The following is a 24,723-nucleotide window of genomic DNA, read 5'->3' as shown; positions in this document are numbered from 1 at the left end:
AGCCACAGTGGGGGAGGGGAAGGGGAAGAGAGGACTGCACAGGAGAGGACAGAGGAGGGGTGACTGGAGGGGACAGACAGAAGAGGGAAGGGACAGAGTGGGATGGGAAAGAAAAAGGATGAGGAACAAGGGGCAGCCCTGCCTCCCTGGCCGGCCCAGGCCCCCCACGCCTGCCAGCCCGCTGTGCTCCTTGGCTCACTGCCACTCTGGGCCCACCTTAAGAGGGCCTCCCCCAAGTTTACCAGCAGCTGAGCCTGGCACGGTGAGGGGGTTGTCCTTCACAGGTGGACGGCATGGAGGCCTTGCCTCACACTCGTTATCTCCTGGGCCCTGAGACCACCCCTTCTGTCCCTACCATAATCCAAGGTTACGATGAGCCCTGCCCCCAGGGGGTGACGGGAGGACCAGGAGACAGGGGCCCTGTGCAGAGCAGGGTCTCAGCACACTGCAGCTTGCTCGGCTTCCCGAGCCTCACACCTACCCTGAGAGCTGCCAGGCAGGAGAATGATCCCCACTTGACGGATGAGGAGCTCTCAGGGGTGACAGGTGTGGTGCAGGGTAGGGAGGGAGCGGAGAGAACTCTAGATGTGATGTCAGAGAACCTGGGATTTACTCCACTAAGTGTGCCCCTGGCATGCTCTGAGCCTCGGTTTCCCCATCTGAAAATGCCAGAATGCCCCAGCTCACTTCTTCAGGACCAGGGTGGGGACCAAGAGGGAAGGGATCAGTGGGTGACAAGTCTGAGGACTACCAGGATATTTACATGGCCTCAAGGCATCTCCCCAGAAGATATTAATTACAAAGTAGACAAATAGAACTTCCCAGTAGAGAAACTTTTATAGTGTAAAGCCACCTTTGTTCAAGCCATCAAGTTAACACAAGCGAAGGGACAAACCAAGAATATGTGCCTCCCAATGAGCAAACTGAGAGGAACATTAACATCACCTCTGTGTTTGAGGAACCATCAGACAATCCCAGTGGGTGGACCTTTGTGAGCAACTGGCTCTTTGAAAATATCAGTGTCATGAAAGACACTGACGAACTGCTCTAGGCAAGAGAGGCCACAGAGACACAATAAATGAACTCAGCCTGTCACCCAGGATTTAGGGACGATTCCAAAATCTGAATAATAGTAAACCATAATCAGAACAATTACATCAATGTCAATTCTGTGATGTTGAAAATTATACTGTGGTTATCATGTAACAGAGCGTCCTTACTTTTAGGAAATACATTCTGAAGGATTTACTGGTGATGGGGCATCGTGTCTACAACTTACTCTCAAATGGTTTTGGAAAAAGTGTGTATATTTCTGCATATAAATATATACATGTGTACACACACACATACATAGGACAAAGTAAGTGGGGAATGTGGTGAAACATTAACATCCGAGGAATCCAAAAGGTGGTGTACATTAATTCTTTGTACAATTCTTACAATTTTCTGGTAAATCTAAAAATATGCCCAAGTGGGATGTAATGATCCCACCTCCAACACCAAACCAGGGTCTTACCAAGCTGCTGCTGGCCTTCCCTGTGTGGGCCTCCATTTGCTGCCAGTATTTCTTGGATTCCTGGACAATGTCTTCGTGGGTCATACCTGGGGAAGGTGGAAGGAGACGTGGCGTCCCTGAAGGAGCTCAGTGAGGAGAAGGGCAGAGGTCCTGAGAGGTGCCGGGCCCCTGCCAGGTCCAGGGAAGGAGCCCCATCCGCACCAGGCCCTGCCATGGAAAAGATGTGTGGCGCAGGCAAACCGCTCATCCTCTCGGGGCCTGCTGATCCTTCTGGGACTGGGGGCAGCAGCCTACCCTGAGCCCTTATTGGGATTGAGAGAACAAAATGTGGCCAGGAATTGGAAAATGCAGGAGAAAGATGCTGGCTCTGCAATGTGGCATGGGGACACCCCTGACCCCAGGCCAGCGTTCCTGTCTCTTGGGCCAGATGCTCAGCACCCTTCCTTGACCCCCTCATCCCTCAATGAGGCCTCAGGCCTGATCCCCACTTGACAGCCTCTAGCCCAGTGGTGCCTGGTCCAGCCAGCCTCACCAAGGGGCCAAGGCGCTTCACGGCCAGTCAGCAAAGGGCAAACACCTGAGCCTGGCGGCCCACACCCTCCCAGTGTGACTGTTGACCCTGTGCCCACCTTCCCAGATGGAGCTTGGAGCCTATTCCGTGAAGCCTGCCCCCCGACCCCCGACCCCCTTGAGCCTTCTAGTCCCATCCCCAGAATGGATTTTGTTTTTGACGCTGTCCTATGGATACTGTTCCACAGCTGCCACTTGTCATCAGGGGCTTACTCGGCGCCAGGCACTGTACTTGACATCTGCTTTCCTGCTGATGATGGCCAAATGTGTATCTCCAGCCCAGACCTCTCCCATGAACTTCCAGGCTTCCACAGCCGGCTGCCTGCCTGACGTGGTCACGTGAGATCCAACAGGTAGCTCCGATTGCCCCAGCCCACACTCAGCCCTGATGTGATCTCCCAGGCCTGCTCTCCCATGGCCTCCCTTTGCTCAGACACTCTGGTCAAAGACCCTGGAGTTGACTTGGACACTGCCCTTCGTCTCACTTTGTATCTGCTCCATCAACAACTCCTGGTGGTTCTACCACCAAAATGCACCCAGCATCTGACCATTCCTCCACCTCCACTGTTGCCACCCTGGCCTGAGCCACAACCTCCCTGGTCTCCCTCCACCTGCCATTGACCCTCTATTCTCCACCCAGCAGAAAGAATGACTTTTTTAAAGTACTGATCAGATCATACAACTCAACCCACTTAAATTCTCTAGACCCTGTATATGGTAATTAGAACAGTTTCAACTATTTCCAGGTATTACCCAGAGACTTTGACATGCTCAGGGCACTGTGGACCCTCAGGCCTCATCTCTGACCTCTCCCCACGCATTAACTGCCCAGCCCTCCCCGCCGGTCTTTCTGTCCCCAGCTTGTCCCTACACCAGGGCCTCCAGCCTTGCTCCTCCTGCCTGGAGTGCTCTCCCTGCCTCTCCTTGCTCAAATGCCACCTCCTCAGAGGCCTTCCCCAGCCATCCTACCCCAAGGGCCCCGCCCCGAGTCCCTCTCCAACCCAGTGCTCTGCTCTGCTGTCCTCACTGCACCAACACACATCTGGAATTCAGCTACCCTGTGTCATCAACTGCAACTTCCTAACATGGATCGTCAGACACACAGATTTCCAAGTTGCTGATTAAATCAGGACATGCAGTGGGGCAAAGCATGCACATCCTAGCACGGACAGAGTACGGGACATATCACTAGGTGTGGGGTATACTGACTGCCTTGCCTTCACTTACAGACACCACGTGTCCTCTGGGAACAAGGACCTCAAGCCCTGACAGAGCGGGCGCTCCATGAGCCCCTGTACCTGAGCCGGTGAGTGAGTATCTCTGAATCTCTTCAACTGAGGCACAAGTTATGGCCACCACTCCACAGAGGAGTTGGCGGAGGCTCACGGGGAGGTGACCTGATGCCAACCACCCAGGGGCCGCTCTGCCCGCCTCTCCCTTCTCCACCGTGTACCCCTGGCAATGCCTGGATAGGGATGAACCCAGGTTCTTTGGAGCCTGGCAGCTCCCCACAAGCATAGCCTTTGCTCCTTTGTGATGGCTAGGAAGCCCTGGCTTCTGCAAAGGCACCCCCCGCACCCCCAGGACTGCTCTGCCAAGTCCGGAAGCCCCCACCTCCTGTGCCAGCGGCCCACCCACCGCAGCCCATCTCACGCCGCTCCCACGCCTGCGCCCACCAGCATCTCACCTGAGTACTGCTGCAGCAGCCAGACCTTGAGCTCGATGAAGCTGTGGGCAAAGTGGCAGCTGTCTTCCCGCAGGCAGCCATAGCGCACCTCGTGGCGGCACACGTCGAACTGGAAGTGCTCCTGGAACTGGCGGATCTTGGAGTACTTGAGGGAGGTGGAGCGGACGATGTGCACCAGGCACCTGGTGGGCAGGGGTTGGACCACAAAGCAGTGTGCAGCCTCCGGCCACTCCTGGGCTCCTGGGAGGGCTACTCTCCCCAGGCTGGCAGGCCTGCGGGCAGAGGCTTCTCCCCAGGTGCTCCTGCCCTACTAACAGTTTCTAGGACACGATTACACAGTAGGTAAGAGGCGGGGGTCTTATACTCAGGCAGTCCTGGGTTTGAGTCCCAGCTGTGTACCCCTCTTCTGGCCTTAATCTCAGACCAGCTCAAAGATGGAGGTGCCAGGGGGAGGGCACCAGACCCCTGCTACAAGGCTGGGATGAGGGGGTGCCTGTGGCTGGGAGAAGGGGCATTTCCATCTGGTTCCCCAGCACACTGCTCCAAAGCTGGTCCTGCACCCAGAAGAACAACAGTGGAGCACCTCCTCTGGGCCAGGAATTTTGATTACCTCACAGCAACCCTAGGAGACTGAGATCTTTACAGATGAGGAAGCCAATTTTACAGATGAGGAAACCAAGGGTTACAGTGGCCAGAGCACATAAAACAGGCCATTGACCAAGGCTGGGATTTGGACCCAGCTCTGTCTGCCACGAGGGCCTAGGCTCCATCATCACACGGAGCCAAGAGGGGTCAGGGAGCAAGGGTGGGTGCTGGGCCTGGCTTCTGCAAAGGCACCCCCCGCACGAATATAGTAGATGCTCAATGAATGTGGTTGTGTCCTTTCAAGGTAGATGTTCAACCTGAGTCTCATATTCTGCCCCTTGTCCTGACACCCTAGGCCCACCCTCTGGCCTCAGCTGCTCCCGGCATCTGACCTGCCCCGGGGGAAGCTGTCCACCCGCCTGCACCGCGGGCCCGGACTGGAGGCCCCACTCACTTGTTGCTGTAGAAGCTGTGCTTGGCGGCCAGGTTGGAGCAGACAGACGGAGAGTCCTTGGTGCCTTTGCTGATGATCCGGGGTTTACTGTCGAAGCAGATCTGCCCAGGGAGGGACGGACAGACTGGGTCCCCGCAAGCCCCCGCCTCACTGCTTCAAGCTCGCGGGTCCACCTGGACCTTGGCCCCCTCTCTGGTCCCACCACTCCTACTGCCTGGGGTAGGGGGTCCCTCCATGTCTCTGCACCTTAGTGTTCTCAACTGTAAATGGGGGATAACCACACCTGCTCTGCCCCGCAGGCTCACTGTGAAGCTCAGAAAGGATGTAACAACACTGTAGGTGCTTTGCAAAGTGTCGTGGCGTGATTCCCAGGCTGACTGCTCCCGGGAGGGAGCAGGCAGTCCATCTGCTCTAAGAGATGGAGGGAAGGGCTGGCTGTATGCTGGATGGGGTGGGGCTGAGCTGCACCAAACCCTGGCAGCAGCCTGGACCCAGAGCTCTCACTCCACACAGGTGGGCCTGACGCTGTCCTTGCCCTCGTTATGCTACAACTGGGTGGGGACACAGGAGGCCAGTAGGGTCTTCTGTGACAGCTCTGGGGAAGGATTGATTAATAGCTTGGTGGAGCTGCTGGGATCAGAGCTGAGTCTCAGAGGGTCTGAGAGGCAGAAGCCCAGGGAGGGCCCTCCAGGCAGAGGGCACAGCCTGGATACAGGCAGAGAAGTGGGCCGAGCCTGTGAGAGCCGTAAGGGGAGGGCAGGGTGCATATCTCTTTCTGGCCTCAGTTTCTAACCCAATGGAATGAGGCAGATGGATAAGACCTGGGCTCTAGAATGACAAAGGCCCTATGTGCCTAGCTTTCTGACAGCCCAAGGACCTATGTCAGGCCTCCAAAACCCACAGAAGAAGGCGCCAGGGCAGGCCTTCTACAGTGCAGTACACCAAGGAGCCCCCTTCCCCAGCTCCATCTGTGCCAACACCGTGGAGGGGGGCGCGGGTACCTCACAGAGGAAAGTGAAGATGCCCTGGTGCTCCTTAAGGAGCTTGGCGATGGTGAGGCTGCCGCGCTTGACGCCGCCCAGCGGGTCAAAGAGCAGGTCACGGTTGAGGGTGCCCTTGCGCTCCTCGGTCCACACGTCGATCTCCTCCTGGTGGTAGGCGAAGGTGCAGCTATCCCCGTACTTACAGTCCTGCTTGTTAATCATGTCTGCAAAGAGGCGACAGGACACACGGGCAGCTAGGCAGGGTGCAGCCGACAGCGCCCATGAGCACTGCTGCGGCTGGCAGGGCGTGCGGTCCGCCGGGGGCCTTGGGCCTGTCTCCAACACAGTAGGGTGGTGGGGTGGTGGCCTGCCAACCATGGGGCCTTTGGGCAGTTTGGGGAAAGAGCCCCTCTTGGGCCAGGCCCCTTCTTCGCCTGCACCTTTGGGTGAGGAGTGGTGAAGCACGGCAGTCATTCCGGCCCCACCACCCCACAGGGCTGCCTAAGACCCAGGCCCTGCAGAAGCAGGGGCACAGGATGACCAAGTACAAAGGGCACAGCGTATGCAGGAGTCAGGTTCAATGTATGGTCAAGGGACTTGCAGGCCTAGGATCTGGGCTTCATCCACGCTGGCCAGGGGATGGCTGACAGTGGCGTTTGGGCCAAGAAGCAACATGTCCTCAGTGTCCCACGGGGAGGACAATGAGCTGGTCCAGAAGGCCCGGGTGGGCTCCTGCCACAGGCTGGGTCAGGGAACAAGGCAGAGCCTGGGCAGGGCTCCCAGAGCCTCAGTTTCCTCACCCAGTTGTGAGGATGCACCTTGGTGGGCACAGAAGGGAGACACTATAAAGTACTTAACAGCAGTGTGGCTTTTCCGGCACTGCATGTAGACTACACCAGATGCTGTGTGCGGGATGAAGAAAGCAAGTGAAAATGTCCCTTAAATATGGACCAATTGGCACGAGCCAGGTGTGAGGACAATGATGACATAAAAAGCTTTAAAAGCTCATACGTATCAAGCCCTTACAATGTGCCAGTCTTGAACACCAAACACAGGTTCTCCGCATCCCTTCAACAGCCCTGCGGGGCCCTGTAGCAGTAACAGAAACCAGCCCCCCACGACGTGTCTGATCCTTCCATCCGAGAGCACAGGCCACAGTAGGGGCTCCAGCTCCAACGAATGTAACGTCCCGCCTGTCCCTGCCTGTCTACATTGCTGTTCAGGGACGGAGGTTCTCATTCTAGTGCTGGACTCATCCTCGTGGACCACGCTTGCTCTGTCTACCTGTAGTGACGGGCAGAGCAGCAGTCAGGCAGGAGAAGAGCCGGGCCCCGGTGGGTGCCTGCCCTGTGGCAGCACACCCACCTTTGCACAGGTAGTAGGAGCCCACGAAGCTGGTCTTGGTGGGCCGGGGCCGGATCCGCTTCCAGGTCTGGTCCTCAGAGCTCCGGAGCCGGCCGAGCAGGATGTCCCGTTTGCACTTGTGTTCAAGTCCCTCGCGGTAGGTGTAGTCCCCCGCCTTGGGGCCTGTGGGTACAGGGACAGTGATTCTGTGGACAGGCAGTGATTCTGGAAGCAGAGCTGCTTAGGCTGATGGGCCCAAGCCCTGGGAATTAGCCGCCTTGCCTGAACACCTGCCTCCCTCACCAGGGCCTCCTGTCAACTCCTGCCACACCTGCCTGCCATGGGCTTCCTGGAGACAGGGGACACCAGGTGAAAAGGGGGCTCCCAATGAGCCCCTCCTTGGCACCCACCCCCTTTCTACCACCACCCTGACTCTCCAGTGAACCTGAGCATTTCAAGGTTTCCCTAGGATGAACTATGAGGGGAAGGCCTGGCAGGGAGAGAGGCAGGGAGCAGAGGGTGGGAGGCAGGAAGCAGGGGGCAGGGGCAGGGAGCAGGGGACAGGGATCAGGGGGCAGGGGGCAGGGAGCAGGGGACAGGGGCAGGGAGCAGGGGACAGGGGCAGGGAGCAGGGGACAGGGAGCAGGGGACAGGGGCAGGGAGCAGGGGACAGGGGCAGGGAGCAGGGGGCAGGAGGCAGGGAGCAGGGGACAGGGGCAGGGAGCAGGGGACAGGGGCAGGGAGCAGGGGGCAGGGGCAGGGAGCAGGGGACAGGGAGCAGGGGGCAGGGAGCAGGGATCAGGGGACAGGGGCAGGGAGCAGGGGACAGGGGCAGGGAGCAGGGGACAGGGAGCAGGGGACAGGGGCAGGGAGCAGGGGACAGGGGGCAGGGGCAGGGAGCTGGGGGCAGGGAGCAGGGGACAGGGGCAGGGAGCAGGGGGCAGGGGGCAGGGAGCAGGGGACAGGGGCAGGGAGCAGGGGACAGGGGCAGGGAGCAGGGGACGGGCAGGGAGCAGGGGGCAGGGGCAGGGAGCAGGGGACAGGGGCAGGGAGCAGGGGGCAGGGGCAGGGAGCAGGGGGCAGGGAGCAGGGGACAGGGGCAGGGAGCAGGGGACAGGGGCAGGGAGCAGGGGACAGGGGCAGGGAGCAGGGGGCAGGGAGCAGCGGACAGGGGCAGGGAGCAGGGGGCAGGGGCAGGGAGCAGGGGGCAGGGAGCAGGGAGCAGGGGACGGGGCAGGGAGCAGGGGGCAGGGGCAGGGAGCAGGGAGCAGTGGACAGGAGCAGGGGACAGGGGCAGGGAGCAGGGGACAGGGGCAGGGAGCAGGGGGCAGGGAGCAGGGGACAGGGGGCAGGGAGCAGGGGACAGGGGCAGGGAGCAGGGGGCAGGGAGCAGGGAGGCAGGGAGCAGGGAGCAGGGGACAGGGGCAGGGAGCAGGGGACAGGGGCAGGGAGCAGGGGGCAGGGAGCAGGGGGAGGGAGGCAGGGAGCAGGGAGCAGGGACAGGGGCAGGGAGCAGGCCATAACAAATGCCCACCCCTCTCCTGTCCTGCCTCGGATGGCACTGCTCAGATGCATTTCCCCCTCATTCTTTTTCTCTTCCCGGGTCCTCTCAGATCCTCTGACCAAGGGCCTCCTTTCCCCCAACAGGGTTAGGGACTCTCTCCAAAGAGACCAAGAGGAAACGGCGCTTGTGGGGACCCCAGGCAACCTGGCTGTGTCAGCAGCATGCGGGTCAGGGAGGAAGCCTGAAGTCTGTGTGAGGAAGGACTTCCTCAAGGGCACAGCCACCGACCAAGACAGCGCTTTGCTCCCCATCCCCGCAGGTCCATGGGAACTTTGCCAGGGGTGACACTCGGGCAGGGGTGACACAGGAGTTGGGGGATGAAGGGAGAGGTCCTGCAGTGGGTGGGTGGCAGCAACTAGATGATGTCTAAGGTTCTGTCACCTCCAACACCCCTGAGGAGAATCATTCTAGACTGCTTAGATTTTTAACCCTGGGATCCCAAGAGAGTATCATTCTAAACCTCAGAACTAAGGGATTCTGGCAAATTAAACCCCATAAGTCTTAGAAGTCTCAGATTCTAGATGCGCTGAAAACTGCCTTCCCACATTGGGCATCTGTTCTGAATTGCTTCTACCGTCTCCCTTGGATTTGGAGGCCGGGAGCCTAGGAGCCACACTTCCCAGACTCCTTTGCCACTTGGGTTCCAGGCATGGCTTGAATTCACCAAGTGAGATGCCCTCAGGTAAGAGGTGGACCAAGAGGTGGGGTGAGGGGGGCTTTCCTCTGGCAGATGTACTTTTCACAGCGACCAGCTGGCTCCGCATTCCACAGCCAGGTATGGGCCTCTGGGCTGTGGGGTGGCTGTGATACGGTGCCAAGGTTCTAGCAGCCCCCTGAGCCCCAGCCCGTGGAACTGCGCGCTTCCAGCAGTTCTGAAAGCTCCCAGCCCCCATGTCACCCCTCTGTCTGCCTGAAATCCCTGAATGGACTTCTGTTCACCCGCACTTCTCTCTCACTGGTGCCCTAGGATATCATCATCCTTTGATTCTATGCTCCGGAGATCCCTAGCATCTCAGGGCACAGGGGTCGGGTATGAAGTGTGACATTACCTGTTCTGGGGTAGCAGAGCTGGCAGGCCTGCTTGAACTCGTGGGTGGCAGCCAAGGGGTTCTTGATGAGCAAGGCAGTGTTGGGCATGGAGGGCTCTGGCTGTGACAGGAGGCACTGGATGACGGCTGGAGCCCCTGGGGCCAGCCTGGGCACCAGAGGTGAGGCAGCTCTGTGACACCCCTCCCTCTCACCCAAGAGCAGAACTATAGCCCAGGACCCTCCCTTCTTTCTCTACCCTCCTAGCCAGGGAACTCCGGGGAAAAGATCCAAGAATCCAAAACATCAGGACCAGATAGGTTCTTGGGCTGTGTGGGTGACAGTGATCTTGGCTTAGAACCTGTCCTGGAGTGAAAGCGTAATATGAAAGCAGAGGAACAGGGGTGGCCCTGCTCGGGGCCTAAGTACATGCTATATTCCCCACCCCCAGCCTCCAAGGCTCAGAGAGGTTAGATGACTTCTCCAGGGCCACGGAGGCCAGACAACAGGCTGCCAAACTCCTGGTCAAGTGCTCTCCTAAACTCAGGGCCTGGCTGAACCAAGACCACGGGTGCAACTGACCCAGGGAAGGTCCTTGACCCTGCCTGAGCCTTGATGTCCTCCTCTGTCAGACAAGGTGGGTGCCGCCTGCAGCCAGGCCTCCCAACATGAGGTTTAATCTTGAAGGGCTTGGAAAGGACCAGGCCCATCTGCTCTGGGGGTGCCCCTCCTTAGGGGATGCAGCACTTTATCCCATGCAGAGGGCTTACACTCCACTTTCCTCTACCCTTGGGAGCACATGAGGGCCTGGCCACTGATCCGCAGCATGTCACTCACCGAGGGAGCAGGTTTCTGAACACCGCTTGGGGGACGATGGTCCTGTGAGCTGGTTTCCTCTGGGTAAGGAAAACACATGGGGTCACCTGCCCTGCTCTGGAGGGCATGAGGGGCCCTCCGAGGACTTTCCCTTAATTATTTTGAATTCAGAGAAGCTGTCCAAGCCACACATCCTCCTATTTGTGTTGGTCCCCTGACCTACCCCATGGCTGCTGCCCAGGGACGGAGGGGCATCCCAGCCTGAGCATGTCCACCCTGTGCTGGCTCCTGCCACAGCCTCCTTGCCCCCAGGAGAAAGCCCAGGCTCTTCCGCTTGACTCATAGGCCCAGAGGCCAGACTCAGGTCTTCAAGGCCCTAAACCCGCCTCCCCCTCTGGCCAACTACCCTGTTGCTCAGCCAGTCCCTCCGTCTCGCAGGCCTCTGTCATCTTGCTCTCTCTGCTGGCAAATGACTTCCAAGACTTCGCTCAGCCACCACCTCCTCCAGGAGGTCTCCCTTGGCTGGAGGCTGAATAAAGCCCATTTGCATGCCCCCAGCTGTGAGCTCTCTGGGTTAGGTCTGACTGCCTAGGAATCAGACAAGTCTGAAACAGGTCTATTTCCTCTCTGGGTCCCTGGCACTCAGTTCAGAGTCGTGCTGGAGGAGCCCATGGCCTTGCAGCCCCTCCCCCAGCCTCAGGACACCCCTGTGGGATCCTACCAGCCTGCCAATCCCAGGGCCTGGGGCCTGGGAGGCTGGGCAGGGAACACCAGACTGCAAGCTGGGAGACCCTGACCAGCCCGGGCCAGCACTAGCCAACTGTCAAGGGAGTGGCGAATCAACGTGCCTGTCCAGGGCTCACCCGCGAAGGAGCTGGGCTTGTCCAGAGAGCCACAGGCCGACCCAAAGCTGTCAAGGGCATCCCGCCCGGTGTCCGAGTACGGCAGCAGGTCCAAGGAGTCCAGCGCAGAGCTTGGAGGATCGAGGGCATCCAGCACAGAGGCAGCTAGCTTCTTGGAGGGGTCCATGACGAGGCCGAAGGAGGCAGGGGGCAGTGGGCTGGAGACAGGTATGGAGCCACCCACCACAGGTGGCAGCAGTGGGGTACCCCCCGGGAACACAGGTATCAGCTGGGGCAACTCGCTGGGCACACTGCTGCCAGGCAGTCCACCCTGGACCAGAGACTGCGAGGTGCGGAACAGAGCGGGTGTCAAAGGAGGGCTCGACCACCCAGGCCTGGGCAGAGTCAGGCACTGCGAGTCCCAGGCAAGCTGACCCCCATGCCCCCGTCCTGACTGGTCCTGTGGGGTGCAGTCCAGGGGCTGTACAGTCCCCACAGTCCCTTCGGGTTGCATACCCCGCAGCTTCAGTTTCTATCCTGAGCAGGCCCCTTTCCCTCCCACGGCCTCTGTTTCCCCCAAATTAAACCCTGTAAGTCTTAGAATTCTCAGATTCTAGATGCACTGAAAACATAGAGATGGGACCCTCTCTCGCCCCTCATGTGACCTGAGGATAAAGTGATGGGGTACCTGGGAGGGAAAAGGGTTCAGGGGAGCATAAGGAGGCAGCAGCATGGCTCACCAGTGAGTCCAGAAGGGTGTCCAGCTCTGGCCCAAAGATGTCCCCATCAGAGAAGTCATCCAGGCTCTCAGTGCTCGGGACGGCTCTGCCGCTGTCCAGGGGGGCCAGCAGGTCCAGGACGTGAGGGAACAGTGGCATCGTGGGAGTAGAAGGGAGGGGGGCCGGGGAGCCTCGCAGGTCCACGTAGCAGTCTGCGGATGGGGGTGGGCTCAGTGGCCGCGGGGGGCCCTGGCTGGTGGCAATCAGGGACGTGTCCCAGCAACACCCTCCCTCCTTTCCTAGCTCCTGCCAGTAACTGCCTTCCCGTTGGCCTGACCCTGCTGGCGGAGGCTCAGTCCTGGTGAGGGAGGCTGAGGTGGGGCAGGACAGGCCCTTCAGTCCTATTCCACCTCCCTGATGGGCCTGGCTCAGTGCCTGAATATCCATCCTCTGAGGTAAGTGATGCCTTCTCTAAGGGACACTTTAAAAATGTGACGCTTCCTGGAAGCCAGCGGGGAAGAGAAGGGGAAAGCAGGGCTGGGAAGAGGTGGACTCCAGTTGTTGACCTGGGACCCTGCTGGGTGGCCGCCCCACCCTCTCAGGCTGCAGAGTGTTTGCCCCTCCGGGTGGGGTCTCTTTTCCTGAACCCAGTGTTTTTCTTTGGGGAGAGGGCTGAGACGTCCCTGGGCCCCCTCTCCACCCATCCCATCAGCGACGTTACCTGTTTCGATGTCATCTATGGACCCCAATCCATCGGAAGTTCCCTGTGGAGAGGAAGGACATGGAGGGTCAGTGGGTGAGGGCTGGGAGGGCCACGGTGCCCGACACAAGGGCCAGACTGTCGCTGACATTAACCCTCTCAGAGGAGCGCCCTTAGGGGAAGGGATATAACCCGAGCTTGGTTTTCTCACCCAGCACGGGATGGAGTCCACAGCCTGGGGCTGGTGGCGAGGGCTCTGCAGAGCCCTCCACACACCTCGCCGCACATGGGTAGCTTGCAGCTCAAAGACAAAACTGCCACTCCCTGATCCCCAGTGTTCCCCCACAGCCCCCATTACAGTCCCAGGCCAAGTCAGCCCAGGTGGCATTCCCATTGCTACCCGTGGGCCTCCTCCTGTACAAGGGAAGCTGGGCCTGAGCTGCGGCCTTACCTCTCTGGGCCTGTCTCCGTATCTGTAAAGTGATGAGAGCACCTACCTCCTAGGACTGCATTAAGGAGGAGGCCACCTGACATCGGTGCAGAGCTTAGGCCAGCGCCCCACACACAGCAAGCGCTCTGTGTGCTTTATGTGCAATCTCAAATCTTAAATCCAGGCCATGGGGGGGCGGCCCTGGAGACTGGGTGTTCCCATCACCAGCCTCCCTGGCCCCACCCCCAGGCCCCTGCGTGGCTCGTCTCCACCCTCAGCTGTGGTCCCTTCCATGAGTCTGGCACGTTCCCTTTCCTGAGTCCTGCTCATGCAGCTGAAGGGCTCCTTCCCTGCCACGGCTCTGGGTGACCATCTCCCCTGCATCCCCACAGAGGGCAGCAGGGCCAGACCCCCATCGTTAGCCATCCCGTCCCGGATTGGTGGCAGTGCCCTGCCTCACACCAGGCCTGGCCACCCTTCCCACCCGGTGAAGTTCAGCCCTCGGTCCAGGTGCCCTGCAAGGAGCTGTCCTCAGCACAAAGGAGACATCGGCCCGGAGAAGCTGCTGCTCATGGGTCAGAGGGGCTGCCTGCCTTGGGAGCCTGCCCTGACCCCAGCCCCCAGTCCCCGCACACCCTACTGCCACCCGCACAGCGCGCCTGCTTCTCATGTCCCTGGGTTCTCAGCAGATTATGTGCACTTCAATCTCCCAGGCGTGTCTGGCCATCACAGATGAGCTGCACAAGCTGAGGCTGTCACGCTGGATGAGAGAGCCATGACTCTCATGGTAAGTATAACGATGTTTGAGGGGTTAAAGACGTGCCACGTGAACGTCTTAGGGACAGCTGGGCTCCTCTCTGCTCAGGGCTGCCCACAGCTCCCCAGGCCCCATAGGCCAGTCACCTTCTCAGCGCCAGCCCATCTTTCTAGGTTTTTCTCCCTGCCTCTTCCTGCTGGTGACACTCATTTGGCAACAAAGGTTTATGGAGCGCCTCTTCTCTGGCAGACGCTGTGCTGGGAGCGTCCACGTATGACCCACTGTAACCCCACAACCATCACGGAATGGAGGTTCTAGCACCTCGCTGACAGCTGGGCAGCCACCTTAGGCAAGGGCCTGCTCAGGATCCACATCAAAATACACCCAGCTGCAGAGCCCAGGTTCTTTGGAACCAGCGGGTCCAGGGTGCGCACGTCCCTCTCCCTGCTCTCGGCCTCTGCTCGAGCTGCTCGCCTGGCCTTGAGAGGTGCTCCCTCCTATCCACTGGCCCGAATCCTGCTGCCTGGGCTCTGTGAAGGCCTCTCCAACAAGGCTGCCCCACAGCCTCTGTTCCTAGAGCTCACAGCGCTCCTCGTGTCCTGCTCTGCATGTGTCCAAGAGGCAGCTGACACAGACACCACGCCTGCGGGACCTCTGCCTGCTCCCAGGCTCTACCACTAGGCGCACACATGGAAGGACTGCCTGGCTGAATGGCCAGGACTCCCACGCTGGAGAATCCTACAGGTATCCCAGCAGCCAGGCTCACACACACTCTGTGTATAGCCTACAGAAGGTCAGGGGATCTGGCTGGGGCCCTGCCCACCCACATGGCCACTGTGTGTGTGGTGTGTCGATGTGGGAGTGTGCGTGTGCACAGGTGAGCACCATGTTGGTGCTCTGAGGCAGGACCTGACCTGATCCTCTCCATTGTGGAGTCGGCTCTATTTGGGCTTCTCACAGACACCCATCCCTGCAACCACCCTGGCCTCTGTGTATGGGGTGGGGACCCCAGCAAGACTGTAGGATGGGTGAATGGTTTGGCAGGGGCTGAGGCACAGACCCCAGCTGCAGACTCGGTAGACACCAAGGACTGGCCCTTGTGCAGCCAGGTATTCAACCCACGTTTGCCGTGGCCCTTTGGCCATGCTCATTCCATAATTCAGTGAGTATCTGCTGAGCATCTGCCGTGCCAGCCCAGTGCAGCTCTGCTTGCTGTGTTGGGCGGTTGGTACACTGCACCCTCCTCACTGGCCCGTGAGGACCCTGGAGGCAGGGCCCTCCATCCCTGACCCTTGGAAGAGACTTGTGACCTGGGCTGGGATGGGAAGGGAGTGAGCACACCCTGCCATGGGCACCATGCTGCCAGCTGCCCAACCAAGCCTGCTTGCATTTCATCCATGCAGCCACCTGGGACCTGAGCAATTATCTCCTTTGTACAGAGGGGCACCCAAGGCTCAAGGAGAAGTCATTTTTCCCCAGGTCACCAAAGAGCAGAGACCATGCTGTCTGACTCCAAGGTGGTGGCATATCAGGGCACAGAACAGAGGGACCCACAGACCCTGCTCTTGGCTGAGCTTATTGCAGAGCTGAGGAGATAGGCACACACATTGTCTGGTGCATGAAGAAAAGGAGGTGAGGATGGAGAGGGAGGTTGGACCCAGGTTGTGGAGGGGTCTGAATGCCAGGCTACAGTCTCCAGATGTTGATTAATAACATTATTTTAAATAGATACCTTAATAACCACCGAGGATTTCTAAGCTGGGGAAAGACCCACCAGGTCTTTCTGTCTGGCTGTCAGAGTTCATTGCAACAGTGTTCATGGGGACTGGGAGGGGAGGGCAGCACCTCCAAACCCTTCTCACAGCACTGATCAATTTCTGTTTTATCTTTGTTTATCACTTTTTTTCTCCCCTAATCAGACTGTAAGTTCTACTAGGGTGGGACTCTTTGGCTGTTTCTCCCTCTGCCTTATCCCCAGTGTTTGGGTAGATTTTATGCTGGGCATATAGGAGACCTCAACAAACATCTTTGGGATTAATGAGTAGAATCGATGTTATCCCCCTTCATTGCTTTCCCAATTCTGTTATGCGTAGACCCTGCTCCCCACCAGGGACTAGGAGGTCCAGCTTCCACCTACTGCGCCAGCCCCACAGGGGTCCTGCCACGCCTCACCCGGTTCAGGCGGGAACATTCTGAGCTCCTCCCAGTCTTATGGTCTCCGCACGGACCTCCCCTCCGTCTGGAATGCTGTTTTATCCACACACCCTGCCCTACCTACTCCTCAACCTTTTGGTCTTGGGTTAAAGGCTCCTGATGCCTGGTCTAAATCAAGCCTCCTGGGCCCAGTGGCCCTTGGCTCCCCACACTCCACCCTTATGGCTGTCCCCATGGTTTATAACCAGAAACAGGTTAGTGTGCATTTGCCCCAGCCTGAGCTCTGAGGGCAGGGGCTGCGTTTGTTTTGTTCACCATGTACTCAGCCCCAAGTTCAGTGCTCAGCACGTACTGGGTGAACTCAGACAAGTTACTCAGCTTCTTGGGCCTCAGTTTCTCCTTTGTAATAGGGGGTGAACGGTACCTCCCTCAAGGCATTGTTGTGATATTATTTGCGATTGTTCACTTGTTCATTCACTGCTATGGTCTGAATGCTATGGCCCTCCACTAAGGTTCTGTGTTGAAATCCTAACCCCCAAGGTGGTAGTGCTGGGAAGTGTGGCCTTTGGGGGGTGATTAGGTGATGGGGATGGAGCCCTCACTATTGGGATTAGTGCCCTTATAAAAGAGGCTGCAGGGAGCCCCCTGGCCCCTTCTGCCATGTGAGGTTACAGCCAGAAGGTGCCATCTAGGAAACAGGAAGCAGGCTCTCACCAGATATCAAATTTGCCAGCACCTTGACCTTGGACTTCCCAGTCTCCAGAACTGTGAGAAATAAATTTCTGTTGTTTATAAGTCGCACATGGCATTTTGTGATTATAGCAGCCCAAACAGAGCACGACATTCATTTCTTTCTTTCTTTTGAGAACCTGGTATGTGCCAGGTCTGTTAATTTCTGGCTACAAACCACAAAGAATGTTATACAAATGGAACTGAATCTTCCTCCTTCACAACCTAGGAGGTCCCCAAGACATGCCTGACTCAGCTCTGCCTGCTGAGAAGGGCTCCCTGGGAGTTTGTTGAGTGACTGAATGAAAAAATATAATAGGAGGGAGGGAGGAAGGGAGGGAGGGAGGCCCATTGCTGCCTTGCTGTGTGACATTGGCTAAGTTCCCCCCAGCTCTGTGCCCCAGTCTCCTGTCATGTGCAATGAGGAAGTAGGAAGGACACTAGGCTCTGTCAGTGATCTTACAGACTGTCCCTCATCTTCTGCAAAGCCCCAAAGTCCACCTGAGCAGCTCCTGTCTGGTGGGCAGTGGGAGAGTCCAAAGCGTTTGCTGGGCCCAGCCACCACCCCTGGGAGGAGCCAGGCCCCACTAGGTTGTGCAAGGCCGTGGGGATAGGGAAGTCCAAAACCTGGGATGACGCTGCGGTACCAGCGGTTACTGCCCATTGTGGCTCCGTCTGGGCGCCACACTTCCCAGGGTATAACGTGCTCTCCCCTCGCCCCATCTGAGGGGTAAAACACCCCTGTCTCACAGATTCAGAAGCTGAGGTTCCAAGGCAAAAGACCTGCCCAGGGACACAACCAGCAAGGGGCAGGGTGGGCTCTTATTTGGGAGGGTCCTAGGTCTGAGCTCTCCCCCCACTTCTGTGCATCACCCCAGCAGGTCACTTGGGCAGGGCATCCCAGGAAGGGCCCCCCACCAGTCAGGGTGGGTACTTGAGCTGGGCCTTGGAAAGTGAAAAGTCAGGGTGGGGAGGATGGAGGACACTCGAGATCTAGAGGCCTGACCTGCCAGAAAGGTCAGTGGGGAAGAGCAACAGCAGCAGGAAGGGGGCAGGGGTAAGAAAGCTGAAAGACAGACATGGGGGCCAGGCTGCCTAGGGCTTGTCCTGGCTGCGGGGCCGTGGGCGAGGCTCCCCCACTGGCGCCCGAGTGGCCACTCCCGCAACAGCAGCACAGCTTGTCCCCACTCTGCCCCTTTGGGCACAGGAAACACCTCTGGCAAGGGGAGGTGCCGTGTGTCCCCAGGCTGTCATGAGGCTGGCTGGGCCTGGGCTGTCAGTCACCGCCTCCTCCCAGGGCAGGTGCTGGCTCACAGCAGTGCAGATTAGGACCCACCGAGCCCAACCATTCAGCCTGATGCCCCTGGACCTGCTGCTTGCAGTCAGTTATACCCAAGAGTGACTCCAAAGCTCTCGTGATGGATGAGGCGGGTACTGGGGGTGGGGAGGAGGCTTGGGGTCCTGGCACCCCTCCTACCTGATCTGCCACGCCAGCTATAGTGCCGTTACTGAGCAGAGAAAAGGTTTCCAGTTCCTGCCAGAGATTGGAGAGAGGTGAGAAGAGATGAGGTAAAGATGCTCAGGGTCCCATCAGGCAGGGCAGCAAAGGGGCCCCTACACCAGCAGCTGGGTCTGCATTGCCCTCCAAGGCCCTGAGCAGCCCTGACAGCAGGTACCTGCCTTGTGTGTCTGGGTCAGATTCAGGTGTTTTCTTCCTGCACCATGACCTGAGCAGAAGACTTCCGTGCATGTGCCCTTACTGTGCCAGCACTGCGCCAGGTGGCATCTCAATCATTCCCTCATCTTGATCCTCCCACGAACCCTCTGAGGTGGGTACAATTATCCCCACGAGCCATACCCTTTCCTACCTGCAGCTTCCCAGCATACAACAGGTGCCAAAAGAATAAATGTGGATCTGAACGAGCCAAAAAGACACCAACATTTTAAATACATGCCACACGGGGGTTATTTGAGAACATAAGGCTGAAGGACACCCGTGTCAACTCAGGCCACCTCCCAGGTGTTGAAGTCAACCAGGGCAGGGAGGGAACAGGTTTTTACAGCTGGTGCCTGAGGTGAGCTGGAAGCTTTGGCTTTTCTTTCCTTTTCCAAAAGGTTCTGGAAGTCATTTCAGGGCTTTCAGCCAACAGAGAGAAGAAGATCACATGCCACCGCCCCCCTGTCCTGCCCTGGCCCTGACCACCCTCCCGTGTCCTCCAAAGACACCGGTCCTCCCTTTAGACCTCCCCATCGCCACCCACTCCAGCCCTCGGCGCCCACCTACCTGGGGCCTCTTATATGCCTTCCGAACTCGCAGCCCAAGCTTCTGAGCCAGCTCCTGACCAAGCTGAGTTACACTTTCATCCTGGGAAGGCAAGACACAGGGGGGAGGGTTAGGCTGCCCCGGTTCCTGCAGCTGTGCTCAGACACTTGTGGCCTTCAAAGTGGCTGCTGCTTCCCTATGTTACAGACCAGGGAGCAAGGCCCCAGGAGGGGACACTGGCTGCCCAAGTCACCTAGCTAGTGCGTGGTGGGGCTGGGGCCAGGAGCCCATGCTTGAATTTATCCTTTCATTGTGGGGAGGGAGGAGGAGTAATTCTTGTTTTTGATTTTAATATTATCCTTTTATGTCTAGAATTCAGCAAGTAGCAGTGTTGCTGTAGAAGGCGGAAATGTACAGAGAGGGCGCCCCGGGTCTCCCCACCCCGCCTCTGGCACTGTGGGGCTCGTGCGTTTCCCCACACCATTCCTAGGAACTCATTTACCTGCATGTGGGCCTGCCAAGGAGGCTCAGTTCTGCTGCATGGGGATTTTCTCTTTCTCCTTCACATAAGTGAGATCCTATTATACCTGTTGTCCTACAATTTGCCTTTTCACCAAACACTGTCTTGGACTCTTTGGATGTGAGGACATGTGGAGAGTGCACGGGCCCAAAGAGTGAAGACATGAGGTGTGCAACACGCCCGGCCTGTGGCTGGTGCCCAGTAACAGCACCCAGCCCTCCTCTCTCCCTCCAAGTCCCTGTGCCAGGCCAGAGCCAGGAGCTGGGGAAGCCACATTAACAGACCAAGGGGCCCAGGCCTCATGGAGGCTCCAGTCTGGTGGGGAAGACCAACCAGAAAACAAAGAAACGGGTGACTGTGGTCTGGGCAGCAAAGGGGCAATGGGGATGCTGTGACATCCTGCGCATTTGTCACCTCCAACCTGCCGAGCTCCTGGAGCCCAGAGCCAGGGTCTGAGTCATTGCTGATCCCAGGTGCCCAGCGTGGAGCAGAGCTCAGTCAGCATCGGCCCACAAAGACTGGACAACAGAGGAATTCCCCAACTCAGAGTGCAAGTCCTCTGGCTGGCTACCAGCCCTCACTGGCCGGGCTTCCTCACCCATACAGTGAGTGGGGTAAAGGCCACCTTGCCCTCCCATGAGTGGGTGGCCATGTGACGTGGATGTGGACCTGCTGTGAATGCTAGCAAATGTTGTGTGATCGGGGCTCTGTCTTAAGTAAGGTTCTCAATTGTGAACTAGACTGAACTGGAGAATCAGGAATGATGACCAGTATGGTAATAGTGAATGTTCTCTGATACATACTATGTCTGGCCATTGTGCCAACTGCCTTATATGATTTTCTGAATCCATCCTCAGCACAGCCTTATGACCCATGGTACATTATCACCCCTGTTGGACAGGGTTGCAAATCAAGGCTCAGAGAGACTAAGCCACATGTCCAAGGTCACACAGCTAGAGGGTGGCAGACCCAAGATTAGAACTGACCCGGGCCAGCTCTCTGACACCAACATCCTTGACCATCGTGCACATGGCCTCCCCCTTGTTTTGCCCATGCGAATCCTTCTTGCTTCTTCCAACTCCATGAAGCCCAACCTCCCCCAGGGGGTCAGGATCCTGACCACTCCTGAGTCCTTTCTGCATTCCCTGGGCAGAATTCATCTCTCTTTGAGCCCTTACACAGCCATTATTTTCAGGGATAAAATAGGCAGGGCACTTTATAGACATGAACGGATGAACAGAAAGAAGTGTTTTGTCCAAGGTGATGCCAGGGACCAATGGTAGATCACGTAGAGGCAGGCCGAGACCCCGGCCTTTTTCCGTTTGTCTGCCAGTGGACCCTGCATCTCTGAAGGGCACAGATCTGGGCACTGTGTGGGTGCTTAGTAAATACTTGTTAAGTGGATGAATAAATGGGGAGGAGGGCATGGGCCCAGCTGTGCTTGGACAGGAACGAGCAGAGCTCTCTACCGGTCATTTCCCGCTGTCTCTCCCTACCTAGTGACAGTCTGGCCATCAGGACGCCGGTACACGGGACATCCCGTTTAGTCCTCACCGCAACACGGTAGAAGCTGAGATGGCCTGTTCCACAGCCAGACTGCCTGGGTTCAGATCTGAGCTCTCCCACCCGCTAGCTGTGATCTTGGGTAAGTTTCTTCCTCTCCAGGCTCTGCCTCATCTTTAAAATGGTGATAATAGTATCCACCTCACAGGGCTGTTGCAAGGATTACATGAGTTAATACCCACAGTACAGTCTTAGCAGTGTCTGAAACACAGTCGGAGCTGTGTGTTATTGTCAGCATCTGCAGCTCTACGTCGCTGAGTTGGAAGAGGCTCAGAAAGATGTGGTGCCTTGGCCCAAGTTGAGAGCTTGGACCTGGCCTGGGAGCTGGTCCCTGGCGGGGACACAGGGCCGCACTCACGTGGGGCAGGGCGAGGGAGCACCGGCTGCTGCACTCGTAGGCCTCCTTGTGGCGCCCCAGCTCACTGAGGGCTCTCGCCTTGCGGAACAGTGCCCGGATGTTTTCGCCGTCCAGGCCCAGCGCCTTTTCACTGTCCTCCAGCGCCTTCTCATACAGGCCCTGCCAGAGAGGAGCAGGCAGCTTGCTGGTCAGCGACCATTACCCTCCCTAGGCCTGCTGCCCCCAGCTAGACTGAGCACTGGTGGGCGTTCAGACACTGTTCGGGGCATCCATATGTCCAGCTGGGCACTGGCAGGCCACTGGAGGGGGCCTTCAAACATTACAGGGATGGGCCTGGTTGCTCAGACATGTCTACTTCCATATCAGCCTTCAGTTCAGACCCTGTGGGCTGAGGGTTACAAGGGTGCCTTTGAGAGGAAGTGAAAACGTGAAGGCAGCTCAATGTGCAGATCAGAGTGTGAACAGGCATCTGGCAGACTCATTTATCCAGAACAGTCAATTATGGGTTGCAGAGGTGTTCCTGGACCCTCTACAGAGCCCACGGCAGAGCCTCCCATGAGGTCTGGAGAATGAATCAGTGGGTGGGTAGGACAGGGAAGAGTTGGCTGAGTTTTGAGGACAGGAGGGGAGACTGGAAGTCCAGAGGAAGTGAGCAGTTGAGGGTGTGTTGGGAGGGGAGGAGCCCAGAAGAGAGGAGCAGGAGAGGCCTGAGGTTTGTGGAGAGAGGCGGTGGACAGAAAGGAGTGGTTCTCAGCCCTCCTGACTGCCCACGGGTGTCTGCCAATACCTGGACCACCCCGAGCTTCTAGCTCAATGCACCTGGGGTAGGGCTTAGCGCTCCCCCTCCTGCCCTGCCCAGTATCATTTAAACCTATTTTTTAAAATTATGTGTTAATACTTTAATAGCTTCCCAGGTGAGTCTGCTGTGCAGCTGGGGTGGAAAACCCAGACACAGAGGGCAAGGTGCCGAGAGGAGGAGGCGGAGAGGCTGGCCCTTCAAGGGCTCACAGGGTACAGGCCTGGCTTGGCTGGGCTTCTGGGGAAATGGTGAGCAGGGTGGGAATGGAGGAGAGGAAGGTGGGGTGCACACTCACCATGGTGAAGTAGCAGGCGGCCCGGTTGACATGCAGCTTGCACAGCAGCTCCTGGGGCAGGGCCACCTGGTCAGAGGCAGCGTAGTCAGCCACGTTCAGCCCCTCCATGTACTGCACCAGGGCCTGCTTGTAGTCCTTCTCCCGGAACAAGTCATTGCCTTCAGCAAACAAGTTCTGCACCAGCTTGAGCAGAAAGGCCTGCCAGGGGCAGGACACAGAGGGGCTCAGCCCCTTCTCCATCCAGCCCCAGCCCTGGCACCCAGCCCCTGCCTCCCCCTCCTAGACACCTCTGCCCTTGGCCTTCCCCTAGTGTGGCAGCTGATACTCACCTCATATTCTTCTTGCTTTAGGGGTAGTGTTGACCTAGCCAGAAAAGGAGAAAAACACAAGGTCTGGGTGTCTGGGTGAGCCCAGGATCCAGCCTCACAGAAGCCCCAGTAGCCAGGGAGATCGTGCCAAGAATGGGCCGCCCCAGCTCAGACCTCAGACGCCACCTTGCGGATTGGGTGAGAAGACAGCAGTTTTTTCTCCCTAAATCACACCAGACTGGCCTTCATTTGTGGTGGAAGAGTTGGAGGAAGGCCTTGTGTTTGTCCCAGGATGGGGCAGTCGGCCTTTCCCAGGTACACATGCTGAGAAAGAGCAGACCAGCCAGAGCCAGCTGTCCTCTGCCTAGAAAACCAGTCCTCTGGAAGTTACTGCACCTGGACAGACCAACCTCCTCAGGCTCCTTAGTTTTGGGGTCTCTGCCTTCTTCCCATCCCTTCCTGTAAAACACACATGACTGCAGCCCAGGCTAGGCACACTGAGCCCAACCCCTTATGCCAGACTCAGTACAGTAGGTGGGGGCTTGGGCATCCTCTCCTCTCCTGCGGTGCCAGGTCAGCAAGGAAGAATGCTTCAGTCGGGAGAACCATAGCACATCTATCAGGCTCGACAGCTGAACTGTAAGGGAAGCTGGGGGCTGTCTCCTGGCCCCTCATGTCACAGGTGGGAAAACAGATGCTCAGAGAGAGATCGTGACTTGCCCAAGGTCACACAGCAGGTCAGCATCAGAACAAGGTCCAGAGTACAGGCTGGGGCTCTTTTCGTTACCCAAAGCTGCTGCCAACACCTGGACAAGTAAGAGCAGCCTAAGCTAGTGAGTGAGAAGGGGTGAGGAGATGCTGGGGGTTCTCTGTGTGTGGGAGGAGGTGTCCCTGATTGTGAGAGGGCTCACCGCCCCACCTTCTCACCTGCCTCTCCACCAGCAGAGACCTAGGCCTGCCTTCCTTCCCCTATGGCCCAGCCTAGCCCCATGTTACCCTCCTGGCAGGCCTCCAGCCACCAGCATCAGCTTCCTCTTCAATAGTCACACCCTGTCCAAAAGGTCACACCTGTAGGTCATCCTGGTGTTTAAGGCCCTACCCAAGCAGCGTCAACCACTCGACCAATTCACTTTATGGCTCTGTGCCCAGAGGTGCCTAATAAATGTCTGCTTGTGAGAAAACAGTAATTTTACCAGGAGCAGGTCCTGCTGTGTTCTCCTGAAAGGGGTCCCTCAGGAGGCCAACATGTGGATTCCCAGGAGGCTGTCCTATTGCTAAACCTTCTTGGAACTCCCCTTTGGAAAGGGGAAGGACATACTGCCAACATTTACCCCAAGTGCAATGATCCTGTGAGGGAAGTGGCATTATCTCCCTTCACAGGGAGGGAGCCCACCTAGGAGTGGGGGACCGGGATGTGGAACCTGGTCTGTGGGGCTCAGACATCCAGCGCTGCAGAAATCAGTGGCTTAAGTTAAGGACAGAATTCTTACAAAACACAGTATCTGCAAGGTTCGCCTTGCTCACCAGCCTGGCCTTGGAATAAAATGTGAGGACCTCCTCAAAATCAAATGGAAGAGACGGGCCTGCAGTGAGGGGTGGGGTGGGCCACGGGTGGCTGGCCCGAGCAAGGAAGAGTCACTGAGGTGCAGAGGACAGAGTGTGCGCGTGTGTGTAACGTAAACACAAGCTCTGCGCAAGCAAACCGGACACTGGGGTGTGTGTGAAAGGAGACCTGGTGTGT

The 24,723-nt window shown here is 57.8% G+C and overlaps 1 protein-coding gene across 3 annotated transcripts in view; it reads right to left on the bottom strand.

Moving 5' to 3' along the window:
- Positions 1–24,723, bottom strand: part of ZC3H7B (zinc finger CCCH-type containing 7B) — a 50,366-nt gene that overhangs the window by 6,301 nt on the left and 19,342 nt on the right. The window contains exons 3-17 of one of the 3 annotated variants that reach the window (XM_037006883.2): positions 23,004–23,037; positions 22,675–22,872; positions 21,581–21,739; positions 19,161–19,241; positions 18,354–18,410; positions 12,828–12,870; positions 12,128–12,318; positions 11,394–11,730; positions 10,567–10,625; positions 9,753–9,852; positions 7,161–7,322; positions 5,814–6,019; positions 4,813–4,913; positions 3,774–3,955; positions 1,517–1,602 (exon numbers count right to left, since the gene is read on the bottom strand). In XM_037006883.2, coding sequence (XP_036862778.1) covers positions 1,517–1,602; positions 3,774–3,955; positions 4,813–4,913; positions 5,814–6,019; positions 7,161–7,322; positions 9,753–9,852; positions 10,567–10,625; positions 11,394–11,730; positions 12,128–12,318; positions 12,828–12,870; positions 18,354–18,410; positions 19,161–19,241; positions 21,581–21,739; positions 22,675–22,872; positions 23,004–23,037 — 1,996 coding nt within the window. The remainder of the gene's footprint in view (positions 1–1,516; positions 1,603–3,773; positions 3,956–4,812; positions 4,914–5,813; positions 6,020–7,160; positions 7,323–9,752; positions 9,853–10,566; positions 10,626–11,393; positions 11,731–12,127; positions 12,319–12,827; positions 12,871–18,353; positions 18,411–19,160; positions 19,242–21,580; positions 21,740–22,674; positions 22,873–23,003; positions 23,038–24,723) is intronic. The other 2 variants (XM_037006885.2, XM_073213925.1) reach the window with 2 other exon arrangements.

This window comes from Manis javanica, chromosome 10, assembly GCF_040802235.1.
Source record: "Manis javanica isolate MJ-LG chromosome 10, MJ_LKY, whole genome shotgun sequence".
NCBI lineage: Eukaryota > Metazoa > Chordata > Mammalia > Pholidota > Manidae > Manis > Manis javanica.
This window is presented reverse-complemented; position numbering and strand designations above follow the sequence as displayed.